At 42.8% G+C, this 23,948-nt stretch overlaps 4 protein-coding genes and 1 long non-coding RNA gene across 8 annotated transcripts; all 5 read left to right on the forward strand.

The window, feature by feature from the left end:
- The first annotated feature begins 708 nt into the window (after positions 1-708).
- Positions 709-4,024, forward strand: LOC102717835 (very-long-chain (3R)-3-hydroxyacyl-CoA dehydratase PASTICCINO 2A-like). The gene is made up of 9 exons (XM_015840742.1): positions 709-812; positions 932-1,043; positions 1,552-1,570; positions 2,303-2,373; positions 2,742-2,795; positions 3,044-3,114; positions 3,246-3,327; positions 3,418-3,514; positions 3,749-4,024. The coding sequence occupies exons 1-9, from the start codon at positions 742-744 to the stop codon at positions 3,817-3,819; spliced, it is 648 nt and encodes a 215-aa protein (XP_015696228.1). The 5' UTR covers positions 709-741; the 3' UTR covers positions 3,820-4,024.
- Positions 4,025-4,484: 460 nt separating this feature from the next.
- LOC107304965 lies at positions 4,485-6,587 on the forward strand. Of its 4 annotated transcripts, none has more exons than XR_005810972.1 (4): positions 4,485-5,173; positions 5,279-5,410; positions 5,532-5,941; positions 6,051-6,587. It is a non-coding gene; the product is annotated as an uncharacterized LOC107304965 (long non-coding RNA). The 4 variants fall into 4 exon arrangements; XR_005810971.1 differs by having other exon boundaries at positions 4,485-5,156; XR_005810973.1 differs by having other exon boundaries at positions 4,485-4,818; positions 5,037-5,410.
- A 2,299-nt stretch (positions 6,588-8,886) lies between these two features.
- LOC102718117 lies at positions 8,887-11,614 on the forward strand. Its single transcript, XM_006643699.3, has 2 exons — positions 8,887-9,033; positions 9,359-11,614. Exon 2 carries the CDS (start codon positions 9,647-9,649, stop codon positions 11,279-11,281), a length of 1,635 nt encoding a protein of 544 aa, XP_006643762.1. The 5' UTR covers positions 8,887-9,033; positions 9,359-9,646; the 3' UTR covers positions 11,282-11,614.
- A 2,042-nt stretch (positions 11,615-13,656) lies between these two features.
- Positions 13,657-17,676, forward strand: LOC102716640 (inner membrane protein ALBINO3, chloroplastic). Its single transcript, XM_040528869.1, has 12 exons — positions 13,657-14,147; positions 14,559-14,669; positions 14,762-14,836; positions 15,023-15,083; positions 15,309-15,382; positions 15,461-15,565; positions 15,977-16,084; positions 16,176-16,279; positions 16,461-16,610; positions 16,686-16,812; positions 16,949-17,094; positions 17,326-17,676. Exons 1-11 carry the CDS (start codon positions 13,815-13,817, stop codon positions 17,051-17,053), a joined length of 1,353 nt encoding a protein of 450 aa, XP_040384803.1. The 5' UTR covers positions 13,657-13,814; the 3' UTR covers positions 17,054-17,094; positions 17,326-17,676.
- Positions 17,677-19,093: 1,417 nt separating this feature from the next.
- On the forward strand, positions 19,094-23,474 carry LOC102716918 (glutathione hydrolase 3). Its single transcript, XM_040525741.1, has 6 exons — positions 19,094-19,760; positions 21,469-21,987; positions 22,078-22,313; positions 22,404-22,668; positions 22,755-22,892; positions 22,972-23,474. The coding sequence occupies exons 1-6, from the start codon at positions 19,317-19,319 to the stop codon at positions 23,260-23,262; spliced, it is 1,893 nt and encodes a 630-aa protein (XP_040381675.1). The 5' UTR covers positions 19,094-19,316; the 3' UTR covers positions 23,263-23,474.
- The last annotated feature ends 474 nt before the right edge of the window (positions 23,475-23,948 follow it).

The raw sequence follows: 23,948 nt of genomic DNA on the forward strand, positions 1-23,948 counted from the left end.
CTCGTAGCGTAGCTACACTCGTGCTGCTCGTCGTGGTTGATTGTCTGTTGATGTTAACAGTTAACATGCTGTTCATCGTGGTTGATTGTCTGTTGATGTTAACAGTTAACATGCTGTTGAGCTGCTTCAGTTATACTCTTTCAGGAATGTATACACGTGTGACGTGTTATGTGTTCTTGAGAATATAGTAAAGGCACTTCTTTTCTGAACACTGATTAAAAAACATGACCTTTGAATCAAACTCGTGACCTCTCGGATAACAAACTGTTTCTGCCACCTAGTTATGAAAATATGATATGGCTTACATTTGTGCAGGTGAAGATGAAAAGAGAAGAAAAAAACAGAATGAGACAGAAAAGCTAATGTACCTTTGTTCTACCGTACTTTGTTTGCGACGAAGCGTGCTAATCACATGGATGAAGTGGCTGGTTCGTGGACAGTTTGCAGTGCTGCCTGCCAACCATTTATCCGATTCGATCACCGATATGATGCTCATCAATCAATGGAAGGACAGTGGTTAACTCGATTCCTATCCCTGTCAGAGGATGCCGCTGCAAAGATGCTCATGATAGTAGTATTTAAGTGCTTCTGAATTCTGATGCTGTGATAGTGTGATTCATGCACACATCGATTGGTTGATTAGAGTATATATCCAGGTCAAAGCCAATTAATTAGCCATGACGTTAAAGCCAAGCCCATCTCAACGTCTTCCTCCTCCACACACACACACACAGATCTGCAATGGCAGCGGATGATTCAGTGATGAGGAGCCTCTACCTCTCTGCGTACAACTGGGTCGTCTTCATCGGATGGTCAGTTCAGCTGCATTGATAAATCGATCTCACTTGTAGCATCTTTGTTTTGCTGGCCATTTCTTGGATTGTGCAGGGTGTTTGTTTTTGATCAGGGTTCTTTGATTTGGATCATGCAGGGTTCAGGTGTTCTGTTACATGACATTGGAATTGCTGGTGAATGGGCACGAGGGCGTCTATGCTGCTATTGAGCGGCCTCTGCTGTTTGCGCAGACTGCTGCCATCATGGAGGTCTGGTTTTCCTTGTTCCTACTCCCTCCAATACAAAATATATATAAGTATTTTTAGGATTTAAATTTCATACCATGATATAATATAAATTTATACACTGATTTTCATGGTTTCAATCATTTTAATAATTCCATAGCTAATTTGATGCTTAGAAAGATAATCTAATCAATTCAAAATTTAAAAATTAACTATAAAAGTAACTAAAGAAAGAATCTTTTGGCATCTTCTTAGTACGCTAAATAACCTAGAAATACTTATATTTTGAAACGAATGTAATAACTTTCAGCCTTATTTTTTTATTTACAAAGTATTTTTTATTTGTAATATATCGTTTGGCTTTTTTCTTGAATGAGCCAAATAATCACCCCTTTGTTGTTGTAGTAATAAAACTGTAAATTTGAATGCATCTGTGCAATTTATTTACTTCTTTGCACATGGAGATTGAGAGGTGCTAAACTTTTTTGTTTTGTTTTGCTGTTTGGCTGGTGATGGTGTTGCTGGTAGTCAGATTCTTTGTTCCATTCTAGGTAAGAAGTTTCTTTTTTCTTTAAAGTCTTTTTCCCCCAATAGGACGTGCAAAATTTAAGTTAACAGACTTTCTGGCCAACCCTTAATCTGGACCGTAGAAAATGCTGCTCCATCTATTTCAAAATATAAGGTTTTTTAGCCTTGTCTAGATTCATATGGATGCTAATGAATCTTGACATATATATAAATTATATACATTTATCAATTGATGAATTTAGACAAGGCTAAAAAATCTTGCAATATAAAACGGAGGCAGTGGTAATGTAGTTCCTGTTTTTTTAGATAAAAGAAGCTTTTATTGATCTCAAATGATTACACCAAGGTAATACAATCACTCGAAGACCACTTCTGGCTTCTACGTAACTAAGATGCACATAACCAAAAACTAGACACAAGCGTAACCAAGTATTAAAAAAACAAATCCTAGCTAAGAAGAAATCCTCAATCTAGATTGTCACCCATAGTCCTGGGTAAAAAACTCCGTGACCATCAGGCTTCTGAAGGATAGCCCATGTACGAAGCCAATGAATAATTTTGAAAATAACCTGTAAAGAAGAAGAAATTATCTTTCTGTCAAACACTATCTCATTTCTGCATAATCATAATAACCAACAGGTTAACGCAGCCCCTAGCAAGATAAGTATAGTTCCTGTTAGAGTCTATTATTTCGAAAACATTATTGCTTATCACTGTTACCTGAAATTGTTCAAATGGGTTGGTGAGGTCTCCAGTGTCTTCTACTCTTCCACAAATTACTGGAAGGCTGTTCATTACCTGGGGCATCTTGTGGAGCTTCCCTGAGGTAATATCAGGACCTTACTCCACATTATTAGACCGTTTTTATCTTGAAAACAAGTTCTGGATCAGAAAGCACTTCCTGAAGTGACAAAAGCACAAAGCATAGATGTTTGGTAATGTTGCAGCCATTACAAGTAATCCAGTACTTCCATTTATGACCATAATGACTCTGAATAAGCATTGGACAAACCAAAGTGGCAGATATTGCATTAGTAATGGAGCCGATGCAATTACATCATGGAGTAGGACAACATGATGTTCTTTCCTTCTCTATCCTAGTTTCCAATTCTCTGATTTTGACTTATAATCAAGCAATTATTTTTGTCTGTAGTAAGCAATATTGGTGAATCACAGTGCACGTATGTTTTGCAGACACATTCTCATATTCTTGTTACCTCCCTGATCATAAGCTGGTCCATCACCGAGGTATGTGTTACGGTATTTAGTATTAACCGCCTAGACCTGTTCACCAGTGACTCTCATGCAAGACCATGATTTTCTGATGCAATTTTAATATAAGATGCTAAGCAACAATTCTGCTTCTTCAAATGACAAGTTCCTCAAAGGAATCCCAAGCTTTGGAAATTCCTCTGTTGACCTTAGTTGAACAAAGATTATGAAATTTTCTTCATTTCAGATCATAACTTTGTAGAGAACCTACTAATTCCTTGCAGGTCATCAGATATTCTTTCTTTGGCATGCAGGAGTCGTTTGGATTTACACCTTCCTGGTTTGTATGGCTTAGGTTGGTTCTAGTTGTAAACAAAAAAAAGTCACAATATGTAGCCTAAACTTCAAAAGAAACTCATTATCTGATCATTGAATTCTCCTAAAATTCACTTGTTTGCTCATTTTTTCGCACTGAATTCTTTGCAGATATAGCACCTTCATAATATGTTATCCTGTTGGTATGGTTAGTGAGGTTGTCCTAATCTACATTGCCTTTCCTTTCATGAAGGTAACTTGAATAACTTAAATGGAAGAGCTCAGTCTCCATTTAGTAACAATATTGTTTAAATGTTATTTTCATTTGCATGATCAATCCCAGGCATCTGGGAAATACTGCTTTAGGATGTCCAACAAATGGAATTTCTCCTTCAACTACTTCTATTTCTCTGCCCTTCTCATGGCTTTGTATGTTCCAGGTAATATTTCCATGCAATTGTACTTCATTTATCAATTGATGCTATACTCAAGTACCACCTCCATCCTATAATATAAGCGACTTTGGCAATGCAAATGTATATTCAAAATCTCTTATATTTTACGACGGTGATAGCAGCTTTCTATACAAAAAATGAATAGGATTTTTTTTCTCTGAAATGAAACAAGTAGGATTTGACAACACACTGCCTTGCTGTTTCATGTCATAAATGCAGCATTTCCACACTTGTTGCTCTATATGGTCGCCCAGAGGAAGAAAGCCCTGTCAAAGGAGAAAACTACATAACCACTCAAAGAGATAATCTATAGCTGAGGTTTCTAAGAAGTAAAGGTTAATATAATGGAAATACCAAAGTACAAGATTAACTTTTCCCTTGGTAAAATAAAAATGTGATCATGCCACTGCAATGACGGTGTGTTGCAGGAAGAACAGCTTTTCCATCTGTAATCAAGGGCTTGTTTGGATTAATGCCATCATCAACCTCACCAAATTTCCTTGCATGCCAAAAATGTTGTTTGGATTGTAGCCAAAGTTATTGGCAATGTTACTTGTGGTGTATCGTTTGCTCTTGCTAAAATATTGACAACACCAAAAACAAAATGTTCAAAATTCAAATCCATTCTCATCCTTTTTATTGCCAATTTTTCCTTTTTGGCATGGTTTTGTTTGGGGTTTAAAGTTTAAACCAAACGTGCCCTAAAATTGCCTCACACCATCGATGCCGAAAAATTGGCCCATACAGAATTCAGGCCCAGAACTCGGCCGGCCCAGAATGGTGAGGGGTCAACCGCTAATACAGAACAAGGCAAGGGCCCAACCGAAAGAGTGCCACCACTTCCATCTGGACCGCAATTCTGTGATCGAACGTCTCGTGGAGACCGCCCACGTGGCACGCCACAGGTGGTTTTACTGACATGCGGGGCCAAAGAACGGCAGGGTCCATACGTTAGCCTCCAATACGACGGCATACTCGACGCCTCCACCGCCGCCGCCGTCCCACTCCTCTTCTCCGTCGCTGGCTACCCGAAGACGTGTACCACCATGGCCGGCGAGAGAATCTCCCTCTCGTGCTGCCCCCTCTGATCTCTCCTATTTGAACCGATGGCTCCATGGCCTATGGCTACCGAGGTGGAGTGCAGGAGCAGCGACTGGGAGTCTGGGACGAGGATCTCCTGCCCGCAGCCCGGGGGTGGCGAGTTCGAAACGGATTCGGTGACCACCTTCGAGGATGGTCCTGCGGCCGCGGGTGGCGCCGTGGCGAGCGGCGACGCGACGGCGGCTCCGGTGTGTGTGTGGGGCGGGGGGGCGTACCATTCTTACCATGAGCTTGCTGCCCTTTTGACACGTCTTGCGTAGGATCCCTCTAGTTTCGGTTGGTTCGCCTACTGAATTTAGGGTTTTTTGGATCCATGCCATTACAATCTAACTAATTCGTGGTGTTTCGGATGAACAAAAAAAGAGAGAGAATCTTATAAGTCTAATGGTCAATCATGTTCATGCAGCTGAAGGCTAGTGGAGCATTCTTATCACCTGGAAAATTGTTGATGTGCTCCTCTTCCTAATTCCTGCAAGGCCGCAACTGATGGCTATTGATGTTAACGGCTCATCGATGCATCATACATGTTGTTCATCTGTTTCAGTTAGCTCTTTGGCATCTATACATGTTTTTCTTGCATTAAGGCATACCGTTTCTATCATCTAGTTATGAAATGGCTTAGATAACTCTTCGGCTTTGTGTTTTCAGTGGGAGACGACGTGTCCATCGACAACGAAGTGCCCGTGACGACTTCGGGGTTTCTCTAGATTTGCCGGCCAGTCTTCGGAGATGCCATAGGGTTTGCACGCGTGCGTTTTTAGGAGAGAGTGTGCGTGCATTGTGAGTGTCTGCGTTATACTGTGTTCTCGTAAAAAAAATGAAATGGCTTACATGCAGCACAGGTGAGGAAGAACAGGAAAAGAAAGAAGCTTAATCACATGCTATGTTTTCACTGTTGCAGTGGAATTTGCTGAGATCACATGAATCATACGACGGGCAGTTGCGGTGCCAGTAACTTCCACCATGCACTGATCAACCAGTGTCCAATTCGATCTCCACTGCAATGCCAGATTAATTTGAACAGTGGCTAAAACTGACTCCAATCCCAATCCGGACTGGCGTCTCCACAAAGCCCCATGGTTTCACGATCAGGCTAGGCTCATCTTGGCGTCTTCCTCCTCCCAAAACTCTGCAATGGTAGGCGTGGGATCAGTGGTGCTGCGGCTCTAGCTCTCAGTTTACAACTGGGTTGTCTTCTTCAGATGGCTGGTTGTTCCACCTGCTGTTCTTGAGTTATGGTGCCTGACAAATGGAATTTCTCCTTCGACTACTTCTATGCATCTGCTCTTTCCATGCTGCTGTATATTCCAGGTACTCTTTCATCACGAGCTGTCCTTCAGTTAGTGCTCAATGCTATGACTATAAACAAGCAGAATTTGACACAAGATGTCACGTTGTTGTGCTATTTGAATGACTGCAGGGTTTCCACACGTGTTCTTCTATATGGTGGCCCAGAGGAAGAAAGAAAGCCTTGTCAAAAGGCAAAATTCGCATGATATGCTCAACATATTTGGAGATCGAATTATATCCATTATCTAGTGCAATTTATGGATGTAGCTAATGGCTCACGTTTTCATGGATTGCTAACAGTATGCTGTAGCAAGGACTAGCTGCTCCATGTGTAACAAAAAATGCACTGCCTGTTGTGATTAAAAGCCTAAAAACCTGGTGAATTTTATGTTGATTTTGTGCTGGTCAAGAACCATGTTTATCTACTGTTCTTATCTGAAAAGGGCGAGATGGAGTGAGAGTAAGATCAGTTAAAGAGGAGCCAATTGCATCTCTCCAGAACTTGATTTGCACTCTGCAGTTGGTAAGGTGTGCCTTTCTTCCTTTCTCCCTTTCATCAACCGTCCAGTTGCTGAAAAGTTTGTCAAGTGATTGATGCCTCTCTTTTCTCCTGCTGTACTTTTCTCTCCGGTTACGTGTTGCCTTTCCAGATTGTCCTCGCCATCTAGTGGCACCATACATTTGATTCATGCTTTATTTCTCAACTGGCAGTATGTGCATCATCCTAACAGTTGTGTATTGTCACTACTTAATACTTATCTTCTGTTATGTTTACACTTTACGTCCTTACGCGTGACAGGCTGACTAATGAATTATCTTAACCTTGTGCAGTATTACTGTGTTAGGCCCTACGTGGAACACATGAATTTTACAAGAATTTCAGAGGAAATTGTTCAGTTCCTCCAAATTTCCTTTGAAAATCTTTCAAAGCGAAGTGGTCCTTAACCTTTTCTTTGTTTGAATTTTGAAAGTTGGCTATTTTTGTGTTGGTTGAATGCATTCTTACACCCCTATTTTTCGCTTATGTTTATAAGCCAAAATTTGAATTTTCAACTTTAAATTTAAAATTGATTTTGAAGGGTTTTCATCGAAGTTTATTTTCTAGCCTTGGCTTTTAGATCAATAAAAATACATATATAAAATTTTTATTCGTAAATTATTTTTCCTTTGTAAATATGTTGTTTGATAATCACGCCCTTAGTTGCTGCAGAGGACCGATATTTTGATTGATTCATGAAATCCTCCGTAATATTTAAAACTGACACAGTTTGATGATGATGATGATGAACCTATGTGTGCAGTCGCTAAACACATGTGAAATGGAAAATACAGAAGAACATAACTGTTAGAAGAATAGAGATCAATAATCCAATATCGATCATCTTTTGTATAATTGCATGTGCAGCTAAATCTTTGAAATGGGAAAACAAAAGGGATCTATTTGACCACTTGACGAGAGAATCTTCTCTTGAATAATTGCAACCTGCTGTCTTCTTCAGAAAAAAAAAACAGTACTAATAATAAATAATTGCAACCTTGGCCGTTACAAACAATTGCACTCGTAGGATGATTTGGCTTCTTGCCTCGGTCGCATTTCGTTGCAATTTCCTAACGCTTGCTGCTTAGAATAATCTTTCTTCTGGTCGATGCTGAAAACTTTGTTGCAAACGACCCTTTGGGAACACAAGGATCTGTTTATTATTTACTCGAGTGCTATTCCATTGTGATTTCTAAATGGTTACCTCAGTTACAATAAAATGCTTCAAGAGCGACCATGGTTTTGTCTATGGTTGGTTAAATTGTGGGTCAACATGATAATTGTGCCAGCCAATTACTCTCTCCCATAAAATTGATCATGGATTTTAAAAGTAGCTAGTGGTCAGCAAACGATTAAATTGAATCTTGAATCTTGTTGGGGGAGCACTGATGATGTTATTAATGTGGTAGGATTCAAATCTTGGTGCCCATTGATATTACCAATTTACCACACATAAGTGGATTTTCAAAGGAATTTAGCGAAAGCAAACATTTGGCTATTTGCCTCCAGTCCTTTTTCTTTTCGAGGCACACGTGGATGTGCAAGTATAGTGTGAGTGTACCGTGGTATGTATGTGCGTGCCTCTTTCGTGTAACAAAATTAATTAAATCTTGAATATATGTTTTTAGCCTAAATTGTTGAGAGAATGTATGTGCATTACCCAAAAAATTCAAAAAAGCACTCTAATATACAACTCCCTCCGTTTCATACCATATAATATTTGCATATTTCTAGTTTTATCAAATTTATAAAAAAATATAGCAATGTTTTAATATAAAATAAATATACAATAAAAACAAAACTAATTTTATGTTATAAATATTATTACTATTTTATAAAATTGATCAGCCTTAGAGAAGTTTACGTTTTACTACTATAAGATATGAAACAAACTACTCCCTCTGTTTTTCTTGTTTTTCTGGTCTTTGACTGTATTTGATCTTTAAAACTATGTTTAGTCATTTGTCTTGTTAAATAAATACATAATTATTATTTATTTTAGTATTAAACAAACTTTAAGCATTACTTATATCTTTATATATAAAAATTAAATTTGATAAACGCATAAATTTTTACTAAATGTACCTTTTTAATATTTATTTTTAAGAATAAACCCCTTATAACTTATTTGCATCGGTGGGACTTACGATGCTAAAAACACTGCCACACCAACCGATTATGGCACCATAGTGTTATGTTATCGGCCAAAACAAGATGTCGTGACTGAACGATGCAGATTCTGGAAATAAGTTTCAGGATAGTTTATCTAGAAAATAATATTAAGGAGGTTCATTTGATAACAAAACTTGAGAGAGCTCGGGGGTAGATGATCAGTGGACACGGTAGCATTGTGCGACCCGCAAACGACTTGGAGATCCGAAACCCGTTGACACCGGCGACCCCTGTTTCGCTTTACTTTGGGCCCTCCTCTCTCCTCTCTACTCTCTTCTTCCCTTGTTCCCCTCCCTCCCTCTCTCTCATCTCCGGCGCTCTCCGGCGAGAGCTCAGGCGAGGGCTCCACAGCCTTCAGGAGAGCTCCTCACCGAGGAAAAAGCAACCTTCTTGCTCCCCCGAGGTTAGATCAGAGCAAGGGCTGCTGCTCTTCTTTCCTTCCTTCCTTCCTCCTCCATGTAGGCTGACTTCTTTCTTCCTCTTCTCTTCGTTTCGTTTCGTTTCGTTTGCTTTCTTTTCCACCTTCCGGCGATAATTCTTGCGTGGTTAATGGGATTTGCAGTATTGTTTTTGGTGAAATTTAGTGAAACATTTGGATATTGAGGGGAAATCGAGTGGCTCTTAACGAAAGGGAGTGTTTTTGCTTCGGTATTTCGGTCTGGGTGTGCACCGGGTGCTGTTAATTTGGAAAGTCTGAAAAAATTGCTTGTTTTGCTGTCGATTTCTAGGCTTGCGACCCGGGATTGGCCTCGAAGATCTTGTTAATTTTGCTTCGAAGGAAGGATTCGTCATCGCAAATCTTGATCTGTGGGTGGATTTGGTGGTGGAAAGTTTCCATCTTTTATGGGGCAAGGCTGTGTGGAACCCTTGATGCTCCCATGGAGTTTTGCTACCATAGCTGGGACAGCGGTGGTGAAGAGGCAGTAGGAGGTGATAGAGCACGAGCAAGAGGTGGAAGAGAAGACAAGTAGGCAAGAATAGGAAGGACGAAGGACAAGGAGAGGAGGGAGCTCTCCATGGGGGAGCCCCTCCTCACCACCCTGTCCATGGAGAACAGCAACAATCATCCCTGCACCCGCCTCTCCATGGATCCTGCCGGGTCTCATGCGGCCTCAGGTGATTCCTCTGGTGGTGGCGGTGGCGGTGCTAGCAGCACCGGTGCCGGTGGTGGTGGTGGTGACAGGGAACTGTTCATCATTCCACGGCGTGACACTGCGCATCCTGGACCACCGGACATTAACCTGCCTCTTTCTGCAGACCCCTCACCACCACCCCCTCCACCACCGTCGTGGGGTCTTGACCAGTTCGACATGCTTGATGTCAGTCTCGGCACGCAGAATTACGAGTCCGAGGTTGCGCTTACGCTTCCAAAGTTGACTGGCAATGGCAGCGCTGCGGTTGGCGTCGGTGCGAGGAAGTGTGCTAAGAGGGGGGACAGCATTTGGGGTGCATGGTTCTTCTTCAATCACTACTTCAAACCTGCACTTGTGGAGAAGCCGAAGGGCAAGGTGACGCGGGAGTCTTCTGGGATCATTTCAGGCTTTGAGAAGTCAGATCTTCGCCTTGATGTCTTCCTGGTGCAGCATGACATGGAGAACATGTACATGTGGGTTTTTAAGGAACGGCCTGACAATGCCCTCGGGAAGATGCAGCTCCGGAGCTTCATGAATGGGCATTCCAAGCATGGGGAGCCATCATTCCCATTCAGTGCAGATAAGGGCTTTGCAAGGTCACACCGCATGCAGCGCAAGCACTACCGTGGGCTGTCCAACCCGCAATGCCTTCATGGGATCGAGATTGTGAATTCACCAAATTTGTCAGCTGTTCCTGAAGCCGAAATGAAGAAGTGGGCAGAACTTACAGGCAGAGAAGTTAATTTCTCTATTCCTCCTGAAGCAAGTGACTTCGAATCATGGAGGAATCTTCCAAGCACTGACTTTGAACTTGATAGGCCACAGCCTCCATCGTCAAAGAGTGTCACCCATGGCTCTCACAGTCATAAAAAGGCACTGAATGGTTCAGGTCTTAACCTTTCTACGCCACCATCATCGGATGATGGGATGGACCTTTCACCTAAATGTGCCAAACGCCGCAAGGACTTCTTTGCTCATGGTGCAGATGAGGATTGTGTGATGGCAAATAATTCTTGTTCTGACAGAGAGCAAGAGATAGAAATCCACACAGGTGAGCCGTCATGGATGCACGAGTTCACTGGTGTAGCAAAGCATGCAAGTGGACCTGTTACTGCTGCCAAGACAATATATGAGGATGATGAAGGCTATTTAATCATGGTGAGCATGCTCTTCTCTGATCCTCACAGTGTCAAGGTCTCTTGGAGGAACACATTGACACATGGTATCGTGAAGATATCATGTGTGAGCACCGCCCGAATGCCCTTTGTTAAGAGGCATGACAGGACATTCAAGCTGACTGATCCTTTCCCTGAACACTGCCCTCCCGGAGAATTTGTGAGAGAGATACCTTTGGCTACAAGGATTCCAGAAGATGCAAAGCTCGAAGCGTATTATGACGAGACTGGCACTGGACTGGAAATCATGGTCCCCAAACACCGAGTTGGACCTGAAGAGCATGAAGTCCAGGTTTGCATGAGGCCCCCACACCTTGGTGACAATGATCTTCTTTTATCATAGAACAGAAAACAGTTAGTCTTTACTCTTTAGATCTTCCTGTGTCATGCCATGAGATGCAGGAAAGTAACAAGTGATGCCATGGATATTTTGTTGCTAAACATTTAGCTGAAATTCCTTTCTCAGTAGTGTTGGTGATTTAGGCAAAAAAGTTACCACTTTTGTTGATTCTCCTCTGTACTTTTCACACTAGCACCGCTATATTGGTGATCTTGATTTCTATGGAACATGGCAAGTTGAAATTCTGTATATATGTCCGATGATCTGGTTCAATCAATGGTTCATAATAACATCGACAACTACAGAAGTTCAGAACTGTGTTGTCAACTTCCGCAAGTGTTTGTAATCGCTGTCTTGATCATTTCGGTGTGTTGTACTTACTATAATACTGGATGACTGTATCGCTTTCAACAGATCAAAACTCTTGATCTCGATTTCGGTGTGTTTCATGATCGATATGCTCCTATGCGCATTCTGTTGGCTGAATCCGTGTTTTGAAGCCTGGTTATTGTTTATACTGAGATTACAGCCTGCAGGTGATCAACCTTTTCTGTCCCTGCTACAGTAAATTGCACCGTTTCTTCCTGGGTGCTGACATGCTGTGGTGAAGCTAAGAAAGATCCTTTTTTTTGACGTGGATTGTAGCTAAGGATCTTTTGGGGCTTGCATGTGGTCAGCAGAGAGCCATGCTCCCGTGGCCTGCTTCTCACGAGTTCTGCGATTTGTGTAGCCATGGAGAAAGGAGCGTAAAATGATTGAAGCCGATGGTTCTGTGTGGTCTTCAGACGATCGCAATTCACAGCTTCTGCTCTGAGCACCTGTGATGCTTTTGTTTCTTTCTGACCAAGTGACCAAACAACTCACCTTTTCGCTTATGGGCTATGTTATAAGTCAAAATTTAATTTTTTAAACTTAAATTTAAAATTGATTTTGAGATTTTTTAATCGTAATTTATTTTAGCATTGAATTTTAGATGGTTTTTTTAATATGTATATAAAAGTTTATTTATAATCTTTTTATGTTTTGTTTTTTTAATGAAAAAACCAAACAATCACCCTAAGTTTTTACTGATACAATGTATTCGGTTTTTTCGTCGTATGAAAAATGAATGCACTCGATTTTCTTCAGATGGTCCATTGATGAGCAAACAATAATCTCTTCTCACACGCCTCGGTCATTATTCCGATATCAGGCTGTTAATCCAACATTAGCAGACATTGACGATTTGTTACCGATGTAAGAGTAACCAAGTATTACCGGTATGGTCTTTTTTAAATGATGTGTAGAGTAATTCTGTTTATATGCCACATTCTAAAATTTTGAAATTTTCATAGGAATCGGGAAAATTTTCACGTGTTTTAAATGGGGCTTTTGGCCGATCCATGCCCAATTGTCAAAGTAACCTTAGAAATCCGCTGAAAAAGTAAGCTAAAAAGAGGACAGTGACAATTATGGCCTTTCATACAGTAATAATGTTCAGAAAATACTGATATGCACGTTATAATTGCATCATTGAACGGAATACTTAGTAGTACATTGAACTGAAACTAGTATAATACTATGTTAAAAGAAAATTTTGGCGCCTGGTGACCGCGAAATGGAGTATTTGACCAAAATCGAGCTGAAGTATTCTTTAAAATGAAAAAAAAAGAGAGCTCAAGTGAGCCCAGAGTAGAGATTAAAAAAAAAACAGTTCTAAAAAAATATTTTAATGTCAAGGTTTGTGTTGAGAAAATGATCTATTTTGCAATTATTTTTTAACTTGAGCTATTGTTTAAATAACTTAAAAATAAACTGTGGTGATGAATGGTGATTTAGCCACTTACCAATCCAAATTGACCAGTGGACCGTCATTACTTTCAAACTTAACTTGGCAACCAAAATATCGGGGAGACTCATCTTTTTGCTTAAAAAAAATCAAACGTCGTATTTGCAAATAAAAGATATTTTTAAAAACTTATATATATATGTAATTAGAAATCTAAAAGTAATTGTTAAAAAATAAACTATGTTGAAAACACTCTAAAATCAATTCCAAATTTAAGATTAAAAATTTAAATTTTAACTTATAAGCATAAGCAAAAGCGAAAAGACGATGATGTAAAATTAAAAATATATTTCCTTTTACTATGCGTCGGCATGGCCTTTTAATTCCATAGAAATTTGTCAAAAATTCTGAAGTACAAAATTACCTGTACTTCAGAGTTTTTGAATAGTAGAAACCTAGAAAATTTTGAATACTAGAATCTGGAAATATAGAGACAAAGAGGAGTAGTGAGCCGCTGCTTTGGTAATAGTGGTGCACCGAGTCCACAGCGCGGGGGAGGAGGGAAACTGAAGAGGATAAAGCATCCCCCACCGTAGCTCTCCCCGCCTCCTCCCCCTCCAACGACTACGCCTCCTCTTCCTCCTCCTCTCGCTCCACCACCACTCACCCCTCCACCCCGCCGCCGCCGCCGCCGCTCGCCGCCTCGGCCTCCGTGCATGAAACCCTAGAGCCAACCCAAACCCCCCTCCCCTCCCGTCCCCGCACGCGATGGCCAAGGCGCTCCTCTCCTCGTCGCTGCTCCCCTCGCTGCTGCAGCCGCGCGGCCGCGGCGCCTCCCTGCTGCCGCGGCGGCGGCACGTGGGGCGGCGCGCGGCGGTGTGCAGGGTCAGGGCGACGCTCCACGGGCTTGACTCCATCGGGGGCCTCCACGCGGCGCTGGAGCGCGCCGAGGCGGCGCTGTACACGCTCGCCGACGCCGCCGTCGTCGCGGCGGACGCGGCAGGTGGCGGCGGTGACGCGGAGCAGGCTGCCTCGGCTGCGGCGCAGAAGAGCGGGGGGTGGTTCGGGTTCATCTCCGAGGCCTTGGAGGTCGTGCTCAAGGTAAAAGGCGCCATGTTCTCCAAACCCACTGGAAGTAACCTCACGTTCAGGATTGCTAAACTCGGTTAATGGATGTCCCCTGAGTTGCAAAAGTTGGTTTGGCGAAACGGGTGGGGGAATTTGGAGCCATGTAAGTTCCTGGAGAGTGCAGGAGTAGATGTGCATGTACTTAATTATGACACCTCCATGCTCTGAAATTTTGCTATACACTGAGCAGTCGGCAACCCAACATGGTTGATTTCTATGTCGGGATACTTAGTGATGGCCCAGCATTCATGTTTTCAGATTTACCTATCCAAGTTTTGCTGTGAAATGCTATAACTCGAGAGCCATATGGTTTTAGTCAAATTGTGATAGGTATGGCATTCATCAACTCTGGAGTGCTGATACTATGTGAGCATCACCATGCAGGTGCTGAAGGACGGCCTATCAGCAGTTCATGTGCCATACGCTTATGGATTTGCCATCATCCTTCTCACTGTCATTGTGAAGGCTGCAACATTACCTTTAACGAAACAACAGGTAAATGTTAAAATCTGGTCTAATTTTGAATCAACGAGCAATATGGATGCAGTGGGTTGAGACTTGGGATCTGTACTATTTTCCCTTTATAGGTTGAATCGACTCTGGCAATGCAGAATTTACAGCCACAGCTCAAGGCAATTCAGAAGAGATATGCAGGAAATCAGGTTTGTCTTTTAGCCATATCATGGATATATAAATAGGAACACTAGTTTGTTTCCGAATATATGTTTGCATATCTTCATGATAGAAGATGGTACAGAATTTTGCCATTTCACTTTTTTGTATTTTATTTTTTCAACCACATATCTTTGGGTATTTCTGATCTTTCACTTCTACATAACTCTTATTAGGAAAGGATACAGCTTGAGACTGCTCGATTGTACAAGCAAGCTGGAGTCAACCCTCTAGCAGGTCACTTCTCTATTCTAAATCAAATAACTTTTATAGTTGAATTGGCTCCATTGATCGGATGCATCTTTTGGCATGATTTGTTTTAATTATTAGTTGACCATAGTTTCTATTTTTTGATTGAATGCATTTATTGCTGTCAGCTGCTTGCAAAACCAGTTCGCTTTTAAGTTTTAACTGAGATCGCTTTTGCGATGTAGTGTTTTGATATTATGGTTTATCGTCCAGGATGTTTTCCAACTTTGGCAACAATTCCTGTCTGGATTGGTCTTTACCAGGCCCTTTCAAATGTAGCAAATGAGGTAAGCTCAAGTCCTGCTTCGTAATGTTTGCTTCATATACAAGTTTTTGGACTATAAATGGCTTCTATTTCTCTGAAGGGGTTATTGACAGAAGGATTTTTCTGGATTCCATCTTTGGGAGGCCCTACAACAATTGCTGCTCGGCAAAGTGGTGCTGGCATTTCTTGGCTCTTTCCTTTTGTGGTAATAAATAAAATTGATCACCCATTAACATATATTGACAGTTCCATTGTTGGTTCTAGGAAATTCTGGTTTATTACACTTGAGCGACTTTATCTCTTTTTTTAGTTTCTTTTTGGTCTTAACTTTGTAATCAAGTAAGGCTAGTGCCATTTTTCTTCTCATACTCATTTAGGCAATCTGCCTGAAGCTTTTCTATTTGCACCTTGCATTTAGTTGCTTCTTTAGAACTCTGACTGAACAGGAAAAAAAAGTCATGTAGCATATCTACCTTGTTTAAATGATGTGGCATGCCGTTTTATCATCAATCATCATAGGCATAGCCCTGTAGAGATATGGTGGTAAAATATTATCCTCACGTGCTTGCATAATTGAGGTGATAAGCCATACTTACAATTTAAATGAATCATGCAGGATGGTCATCCTCCATTGGGCTGGCATGACACCATATGCTATCTTGTGTTGCCTGTGCTACTTGTTGCTTCTCAGTTTGTCTCTATGGAAATCATGAAGCCACCCCAGGTGAATGGTGCTCGAAATTCATCTTCATGTGTCATACTGCCACTATACAAACTATCAATGGTTATAAATTTGATCCTGTGATCTGCTGCAGACTGATGACCCATCGCAGAAGAACACGCTGCTTGTCTTGAAATTTCTTCCATTTATGATTGGGTGGTTCTCTTTGTCGGTGCCATCAGGATTGTCTATTTATTGGTATGTGCATTAGCTATCAGTTCTGCGAATGTTCTAGTCATGTTTCATGCGTTCTAGTCATGTTTCATGCTATAGTGATATGCCTCGTAGAGATAGTGGTCTAGTGGGATTCATGCACTGTTCATTGACTTCTTGAAATTGATCAGTTCAATATGTATATTGACTCCCTTTTTGCTATCAGGTTCACTAATAATATCCTCAGCACAGCACAGCAGGTTTGGTTACGGAAACTGGGAGGAGCAAAACCTGTTGTAAATGAGGGTGGTAGTGGGATAATTACTGCAGGACGAGCAAAGCGTACAAGCGCTCAATCAGCTCAACCTGGTGAAAGGTACTTTAAACCTCACATGGAATTTAACCCTATCATGCCTGGTTTTGGTTTTTACAAAAAAAATATATCAAATAGATTTAGGCAACTGAAAGAAGAGGAGAGCAAGAAAAAAGGCAACAGAGCGCTTGCTGCAGGTGATTCAGACCCTTCGTCCTCAACTTCAGAGGATGAGGAGTCAGATGATGAGACTACTACAGAAGAGGTACTTATATTCATCATTATATTCCTTGCTGCCTTGCTGTAGCGCTGTGGAGTTGAAAATTGAAGCTAGCTGTCTTAGAAAATTCCTTTAACCACAAATAAGTGAGTTTCAATTATTTCTGTAAACCTCACAACAGGGAGGACCTGAGGAAAGATTAAATTCCATTAGCAACAACAAGAAACTTCCAAGTTACTCTGGAAAGAAGGGCAAAAGATCAAAGAGGAAGCGCATGGTTCAGTAGGTGTGGCAGAGCCTGATTGGATTTTAATTTTGTCATAACTGGTAAGTGCTATGGACACCCAGATAACTATTTGTAAAGAGGCACACAAGCTTTATGTATTCTGGAGTCCATTACATATTCTTTTGAGCAACACCATAAAAGGAAAAGAGAATGGGTCCATGTTTTCTAAGTGGCAAAAATAAAAGTTCATGACAATGATATATTGTTTTTGTCTACATGTTATGTCCTTGATTATCAATTGGTATTCATGGTATGTAGATTTACAAATACAGGTTACTTCAGTTGACCAGTACGATTGCATAGTTGATCTCGGACACAATTTTGATGCTCGGTTGGAAGCCTAATCTTCAAGTGCAGGACAGAGACAGACACAACACATTCCAGGGTACAGGTGTTTTGCTGGCACACAGCAAGATGAAAATAGTTCAGTACACTACAAATAGGTTTGAGAGGGTTAATGCATGGCTCGAGTGTGTGTTACATAAGAGTATTAGATTACTTGTGCTATTCAATGTGGGTACCAAACTCACGCAGGATTGTAAAATTCATGCTACATGTTTTTATGTCCCTCTTGTAACCTAATAACATTCTTTGCGGAAGAGTATACTGGAGAAGTTAGAACAGTCCAGTCGTCTAAATAAGCATTAGAAAAATATGAAATATCCACTCTGACGAGCTCAAAAATGTTTGTGCTGCTGAAATTACTTTTGTGGTAATCTTTGAGCTCAGTTTTGTGATTCTGGGAAATTACCGAGGCAAGCTCCCTAAAATTCGATAGAAAGACTGGTGGTTTATTTGGCGACAAGACAACATATCATGAGCTCGATTGCAGCTTGTTAAATCTTGTTACAGTTATTGTCACTGAGATGTGTCTGAATTTCTGATGACATCATACTTGTTTGCATTTCCCCATTTTCGGTTCATTATTATAAGCGCACGATCGATCAATTCCGCGGCTGCTTTAATACGCTATTTTTACTCAAAGAGTTGGAGTTTGTCTCTGCAGATTTATACGCAGTAAAGAGAGGAGAGAGGGGGGGGGGGGGCATGGTGTCGTCAATTGGAACTTGGAAATCAATTTGCTTGGCTATAACAATTCGCAAAGACATGCACCTGGGCCAGCTTTTGCTTCCAAGTTCATCTTCTGAGCAATGTATGTGCTCTTGACAGCGACAGACGCATGTATTACACCGAGTTGGTTGTGTACTTGGTTGCTCCACTCACATGGTAACTTTTTTTTTTCTTGCCTATTTAAGGCTTGCAAATGTAGTGCCGGCCAAAAGAAAAGATAAATGAGCATAATTCAGAGTTTCAGACATGATTTACGTCAGCAAATTGCCTACTCTATTTAGAAGAAAAGAGTACTTTGGCCCTGATAATTGATCACCGCACGCTTCTACTGATGGAGATCGAAGGTGCTTGCCAGACATTCATTCATTGAGATGCGGGGTTTTCTAACGATAACAAATTAGTTATCACTTCATTCAAACTCTGAAAGGAGAGTTCTGCTTACTGAATTTGTAAAGTAATAAATCCCAACGACCAGTATCACTAAATCATCAAGCTTCTTTGGAAAAAAAAAACAATTTTGGGGATGGGCTATTCCTGTCAGTGAAGTATATGATTACCGCATCAAATCAGTTATCAGTGCGATTGCGTCAAGCATTCCACTTTGATTTTTCATTTGATTGTTAATTAGCACTACAAATCAGCTTTAAGCCGTTAAAAATACAAGGGTCATCTTTTTGTTTTTTAAATAAAAAATAAAATCACATATTTACAAACAAATAATAATTTGTGAACAAAACTTATATATATATATTATATATTTATATATTATATATAAAGCACTCAAAATCAACTTCAAATTTTAGAACGAGAAGAGGGGGTTTGCAAGTAGGACCTGTTCGTTTCTTACGGATATTTTATATTTTTGGTTTTTTCTGAATTTTGACATATCTATTTAAGATTATATTTAGGATTATAAAGAACTGAATTAAAGGAAATCTTTTACCTGAAATATATTATTTGGATGCTTAAAAAGTGGGTCAATGATAATTCAAAATCGATAATGATTAAAGAACAAGCTATTGGTAGTAGAGATTCATTTGCCAATTGGATAGCCACTATAAAATATCCAGTATCTCATGTCCACAAGCTACCCAGTGCACAAGCTCTCGCCATCCAAGAATCCCTCCCCTTCCTGTCCTACCTGGGGATCGCCCACTAGAATCTCCGGCGATCCGGCGGGAGCTAGGCGATCATGGCCGCGCGCGGCGGCCTAGAGAACGCTCTCCTCGGCGGTGGCCCGGTGTCGCCTCAGGACAGGCGGCGCCGCCGCCCCTGGACCGCGCTCGCCATCGCCGTGGCGCTGCTCGCGCTGGCGTGCGTGGTGCTGCTCCTGAGCTCCGGGGGCGATCGGGAGGTGGCGTCCGGCGGGGGCGCCCGCCTGAGCCCGCACGAGGTGGAGGCTGGGGTGGGCGCGGTGGCGGCCGACGATGGGCGGTGCTCGGAGGTGGGCGCCGCGGCGCTGCGCGCCGGCGGGCACGCGGTGGACGCGGCCGTGGCGGCGGCGCTCTGCCTCGGCGTGGTGCACCCGATGTCGAGCGGCGTCGGCGGCGGCGCGTTCATCGTCGCCAGGGACGCCGCCTCCGGCGACGCCGTCGCCTTCGACGCCCGCGAGACCGCGCCGGCCGCGGCCACGCCGGTGAGTCCGTTACCCGTTACTCCTCGTCGTCACCAACTAGAGCACGCAGTCGTCCCCCAAAAAAAAGCAAACTTTTTTTTTTGTTACAACGCTTGAGTGAATGACATTTGGGCCCACACACGCCACCTGGCCGGCAAATGACCTGCCCCCGTTATACTGCGGTGCTTTGGTTGGACGCAGGTCACTGTCTGGTGGGGCCACTTCTGACGCCTGTGATAGGCACGTGACGTGACGTTTCTCTCCAACATTAACAATCACTCATCAGCAATCCTACTCTCTTTCTGAATGGCTTATTATTACATTGCCATTTGCAAAAAAAACAGCTGAATCAGTTACTGGTATCGGCTATCTTTTCTGATTAACAATGGTAATTCACAGAGTGTCTCCGCCATTAATCCCATGACCACCCTGTGATCTCACATTGTTTCATTGCACGGCATATCGCAGCTAGAAGACATAATTAGCATTTGACTTTGAGTTTTTTTAGATCATTTTACGAATGCCATTTCGGGGTGAGGCATGATGCCTATGTGCAAGTGTGCAATGTTCATCGTCAGCTAGTACCTCATGGCCCATGATCCCAAGAGCATATTGTTAAAGAAAAAGAAAATAAGAAAAACCAGCAGCACATTGTTAGGTCAATGTCCCAATGAGACAGCACAAAATGGCCATATTTGCAAGGCACTAAGACTGTTTACCTTGCGCTGAAGACTGAACTTCCCATGTGCAATCGACGTGGCCAAATGGGCTGGTTGCTTCGATATGGTCTTTATTTTTTAGGCTTTTTTATCATTCTTAAAAAATATCTTATTTAAGAATAACTTAAGATACCAAGAATTTTAGTATAAATTTTTGTATCTTAAGATATAATATATTTAAAAAGTATGGTACCTTAATACTCGTAAAAAGCTCTTATTTTTTCTGCTCTTTGCTATCATCAGATAGCAGCTGCCAACAATTGGGAACATGGGTAGCAATTATGCTAATAAAACTGTGGTTTATCATGAAACTGTTTGGGTTATTTTTGTGAAAAATCAAATATGATGCCAATAGATTTGGATGATCAGTTGAAATTATAGGGAAAACCCTTAATTACGCTGGAGGTATATGAACTTGTGAAGTTAGTATTATTCAATGTAACAAATTACATAGTTCTTTTGGCTAGATTTTCATTGATTTTTGACCGCTTGTTTCCTGAACGGCTAAATGATATGTTTTTTAAATAAATCTATATATAAGTTAATAACCTTATATTTTTATTTTTAAAGTAGATTTTTAATTTTATAGTAGTTAATTTTATTGATGGTACCATTAAATAACTATCGCAAAAATCAGATATTATGTCATATCTCATCCTTATCCAACAAAAAACTTCGTATAATATGTCATATCTCATCCTTATCTAACAAAAGAACACATCATCCAGTGCTATAACAATTCGGCTGATGTGTGAACTCATTTTATCGATAGCTTATTTGAATTTGGATTGGGCATTACTTGGGGAGTTCTTTGTTACACTCATTTAATTTGCTTGTGTCAACTTGCTGTCACACTGAGTTTGCTCTCCCAACTAGAGATATAATTGGGTTCTTAATTCGATCGAATTGAAAGACATTGAAAATTATGCTCGAATCAAAATTCAAATATGAATCTGTTACATTTGATTTCTCAAACATGACATGTTGCATTGCGTTCTTGCGTCTGACAGGACATGTACGCGAGCAACCCGACCTCCAAGTACAAGGGCGCGCTCGCCATGGGCATCCCCGGCGAGCTCGCCGGCCTCCACGCCGCGTGGTCTCGCTACGGCAGGCTGCCGTGGAAGGACCTCTTCGCGCCGGCGATCAAGCTGGCGCGGGACGGCTACACGGTGGTGCCGTACGTCGCCGCCGCGCTCAAGAAGACGGAGCAGGACGTGCTCGCCGACCCGGGCCTCCGCGCCGTGTTCGCGCCGGAGGGGAGGCTCCTCGCCGCCGGCGAGGTGTGCCGCAACCCGGCGCTCGCCGACACGCTGGAGGCCGTCGCGAACGACGGCGTCGAGGCGCTCTACGGCGGCGCCGTCGGCGAGAGGTTCGTCGCGGACGTGAGGCGCGCCGGGGGCATCGCGACGGTGGATGACCTGAGGGCGTACAAGGTCGAGGTGAGCGACGCCATGCGCGCCGACGCCATGGGATACACCATCCTCGGCATGCCTCCGCCTTCCAGCGGCGCCGTGGGGACGGCCCTGGTCAGTGTGATCAAACTCCCAACGAATTTCGAATTACTATCTGTTCATATTTCGATCGATCGATATCAAACCTGACAAGATAAATTTCAGGTTTTGAACATTTTGGGTGGATACAAATCGCTCGAGTTCTTGAAAGGGTTTCTTGGCGTGCACCGGCTCATCGAGGCGCTGAAGCATATGCTGGCAATCCGGATGGCGCTCGGCGACCCCGACTTCGTTAACGTCGCCGGCAGCGTCTCCGAGATGCTGTCGCCGGCGTTCGCCGACAAAATCCGGCAGAAGATCGTCGACAACACGACGTTCCCTCCTGGCTACTACTTCCCAAAGTAATTCTTGATCTTAGAAAAGCTTTGCGTTCTCGATCGCGGAGATCATCGGTGGTAGCATTTGCGCTGACGAGATCTTTCTTGGATCAGATGGAGCCAGCTGAGAGACCACGGGACGAGCCACCTCTGCGTCGTCGACGGCGACCGGAACGCGGTGGCGATGACGACCACGGTGAACTACTACTTCGGGGCGCACGTGCTCTCGCCGTCGACGGGCATCGTGCTGAACAACGAGATGGACGACTTCTCCGTGCCGGCGGAGCGGACGCCGGACCACCTTCCGCCCGCGCCGGCCAACTTCATCGCTCCGGGCAAACGGCCTCTCTCCTCCATGACTCCATCGATCATACTCAAGGTACGTACGTTGCTAACCATGTCGCCGCGACGGCGGGCGTCACGCTGACCTCGCCGGTGCTGACGACGACAGTGCTGTTTGCGCAGGACGGGCAGCTCGCCGGCGTGGTCGGCGGCAGCGGCGGGACGAACATCATCGCGACGGTCGCGCAGGTGTTCCTGAACCACTTCGTCGTCGGCATGCACCCCCTCGCCGCCGTCCAGCATCCCAGGGTCTACCACAAGGCAAGCATTAGTGAATCGATTACTCCTAATTAATCTCTTCCATTAACCAGCAATTAATCACACTCGTCGGTGCATGCAGCTGGTGCCGAACGAGGTGGTGTACGAGGACGAGACGGTGGTCGACGGCGAGGTGATCAAGCTCAGCGGCGAGACGAGGGAGTTCCTGCGGCGGAGAGGGCACCGGCTGAAGAGCACGGACTCCGGCGCCGTGTGCCAGTTCATCGTGCAGGACTTGCTGGCGCCGGTAGGCTCGGCCACCCACCGGAAGCACGGCAGCAATGGCGGAGCCGCCGGCGGCGAGAACGTCTTCCATGGGATGCTCACCGCCGTCAGCGACCCGAGGAAAGGCGGGAGACCAGCCGGGATGTGATGACGCATGCTTGCGTCACGACATTTGTTAGGTGTTCGTTTTAGACCGCCGAAATTCATGGAAGATTCCTGTGAAAATCGAACGGGTTTATATGAAAATTTCTGCAATTTTTGTACAGTTTGAATTGAATTGAACAGCTTTGGATTAAAAGGTTTCTCAAACCGTCCAAAACAGCGCAATTTACCATGGTCACGCGTACCATAAAATTAATGCCGTGGTAATCTCACTAAATTCAAACAAATCTAAAAGTAATCTAAATTTGATAGATTTTACTCCTGTCATTTTCATTTAATTGTCACCGTTCTTCGTCAAAATATTTTAACTTTGATCATTCATAATTTTAAAATTATATTTTGGATATATGATACCCCTCCGTTTTTTCCCTGAGTCATTAACTTTTGTACGCACATTTAACCGATTATTTTGTTCTAAATTTTTTTATAACTATTTAAAATTATAGGGCGACTACAAACCATTTGAAAGCCTTTCGCAGTAAAGAGTGACCAAATCCAAGCTTGTACAGAAGATCCGGGGCGCGACGAGCTGAGTAGGCTTTCCACGTGTCGTTGCATGCAGCTTCGTGCTGTCCACGAGCCAGGATATAAAGATATACACGTCACCGCGATTAGCTACGCGGCGAAAATGCTGGAGCACACGGCACGCAACAGAGTTAGTGCTGAATAACG

Source organism: Oryza brachyantha, chromosome 1 (genome assembly GCF_000231095.2).
Source record: "Oryza brachyantha chromosome 1, ObraRS2, whole genome shotgun sequence".
In the NCBI taxonomy this organism is placed as follows: domain Eukaryota; kingdom Viridiplantae; phylum Streptophyta; class Magnoliopsida; order Poales; family Poaceae; genus Oryza; species Oryza brachyantha.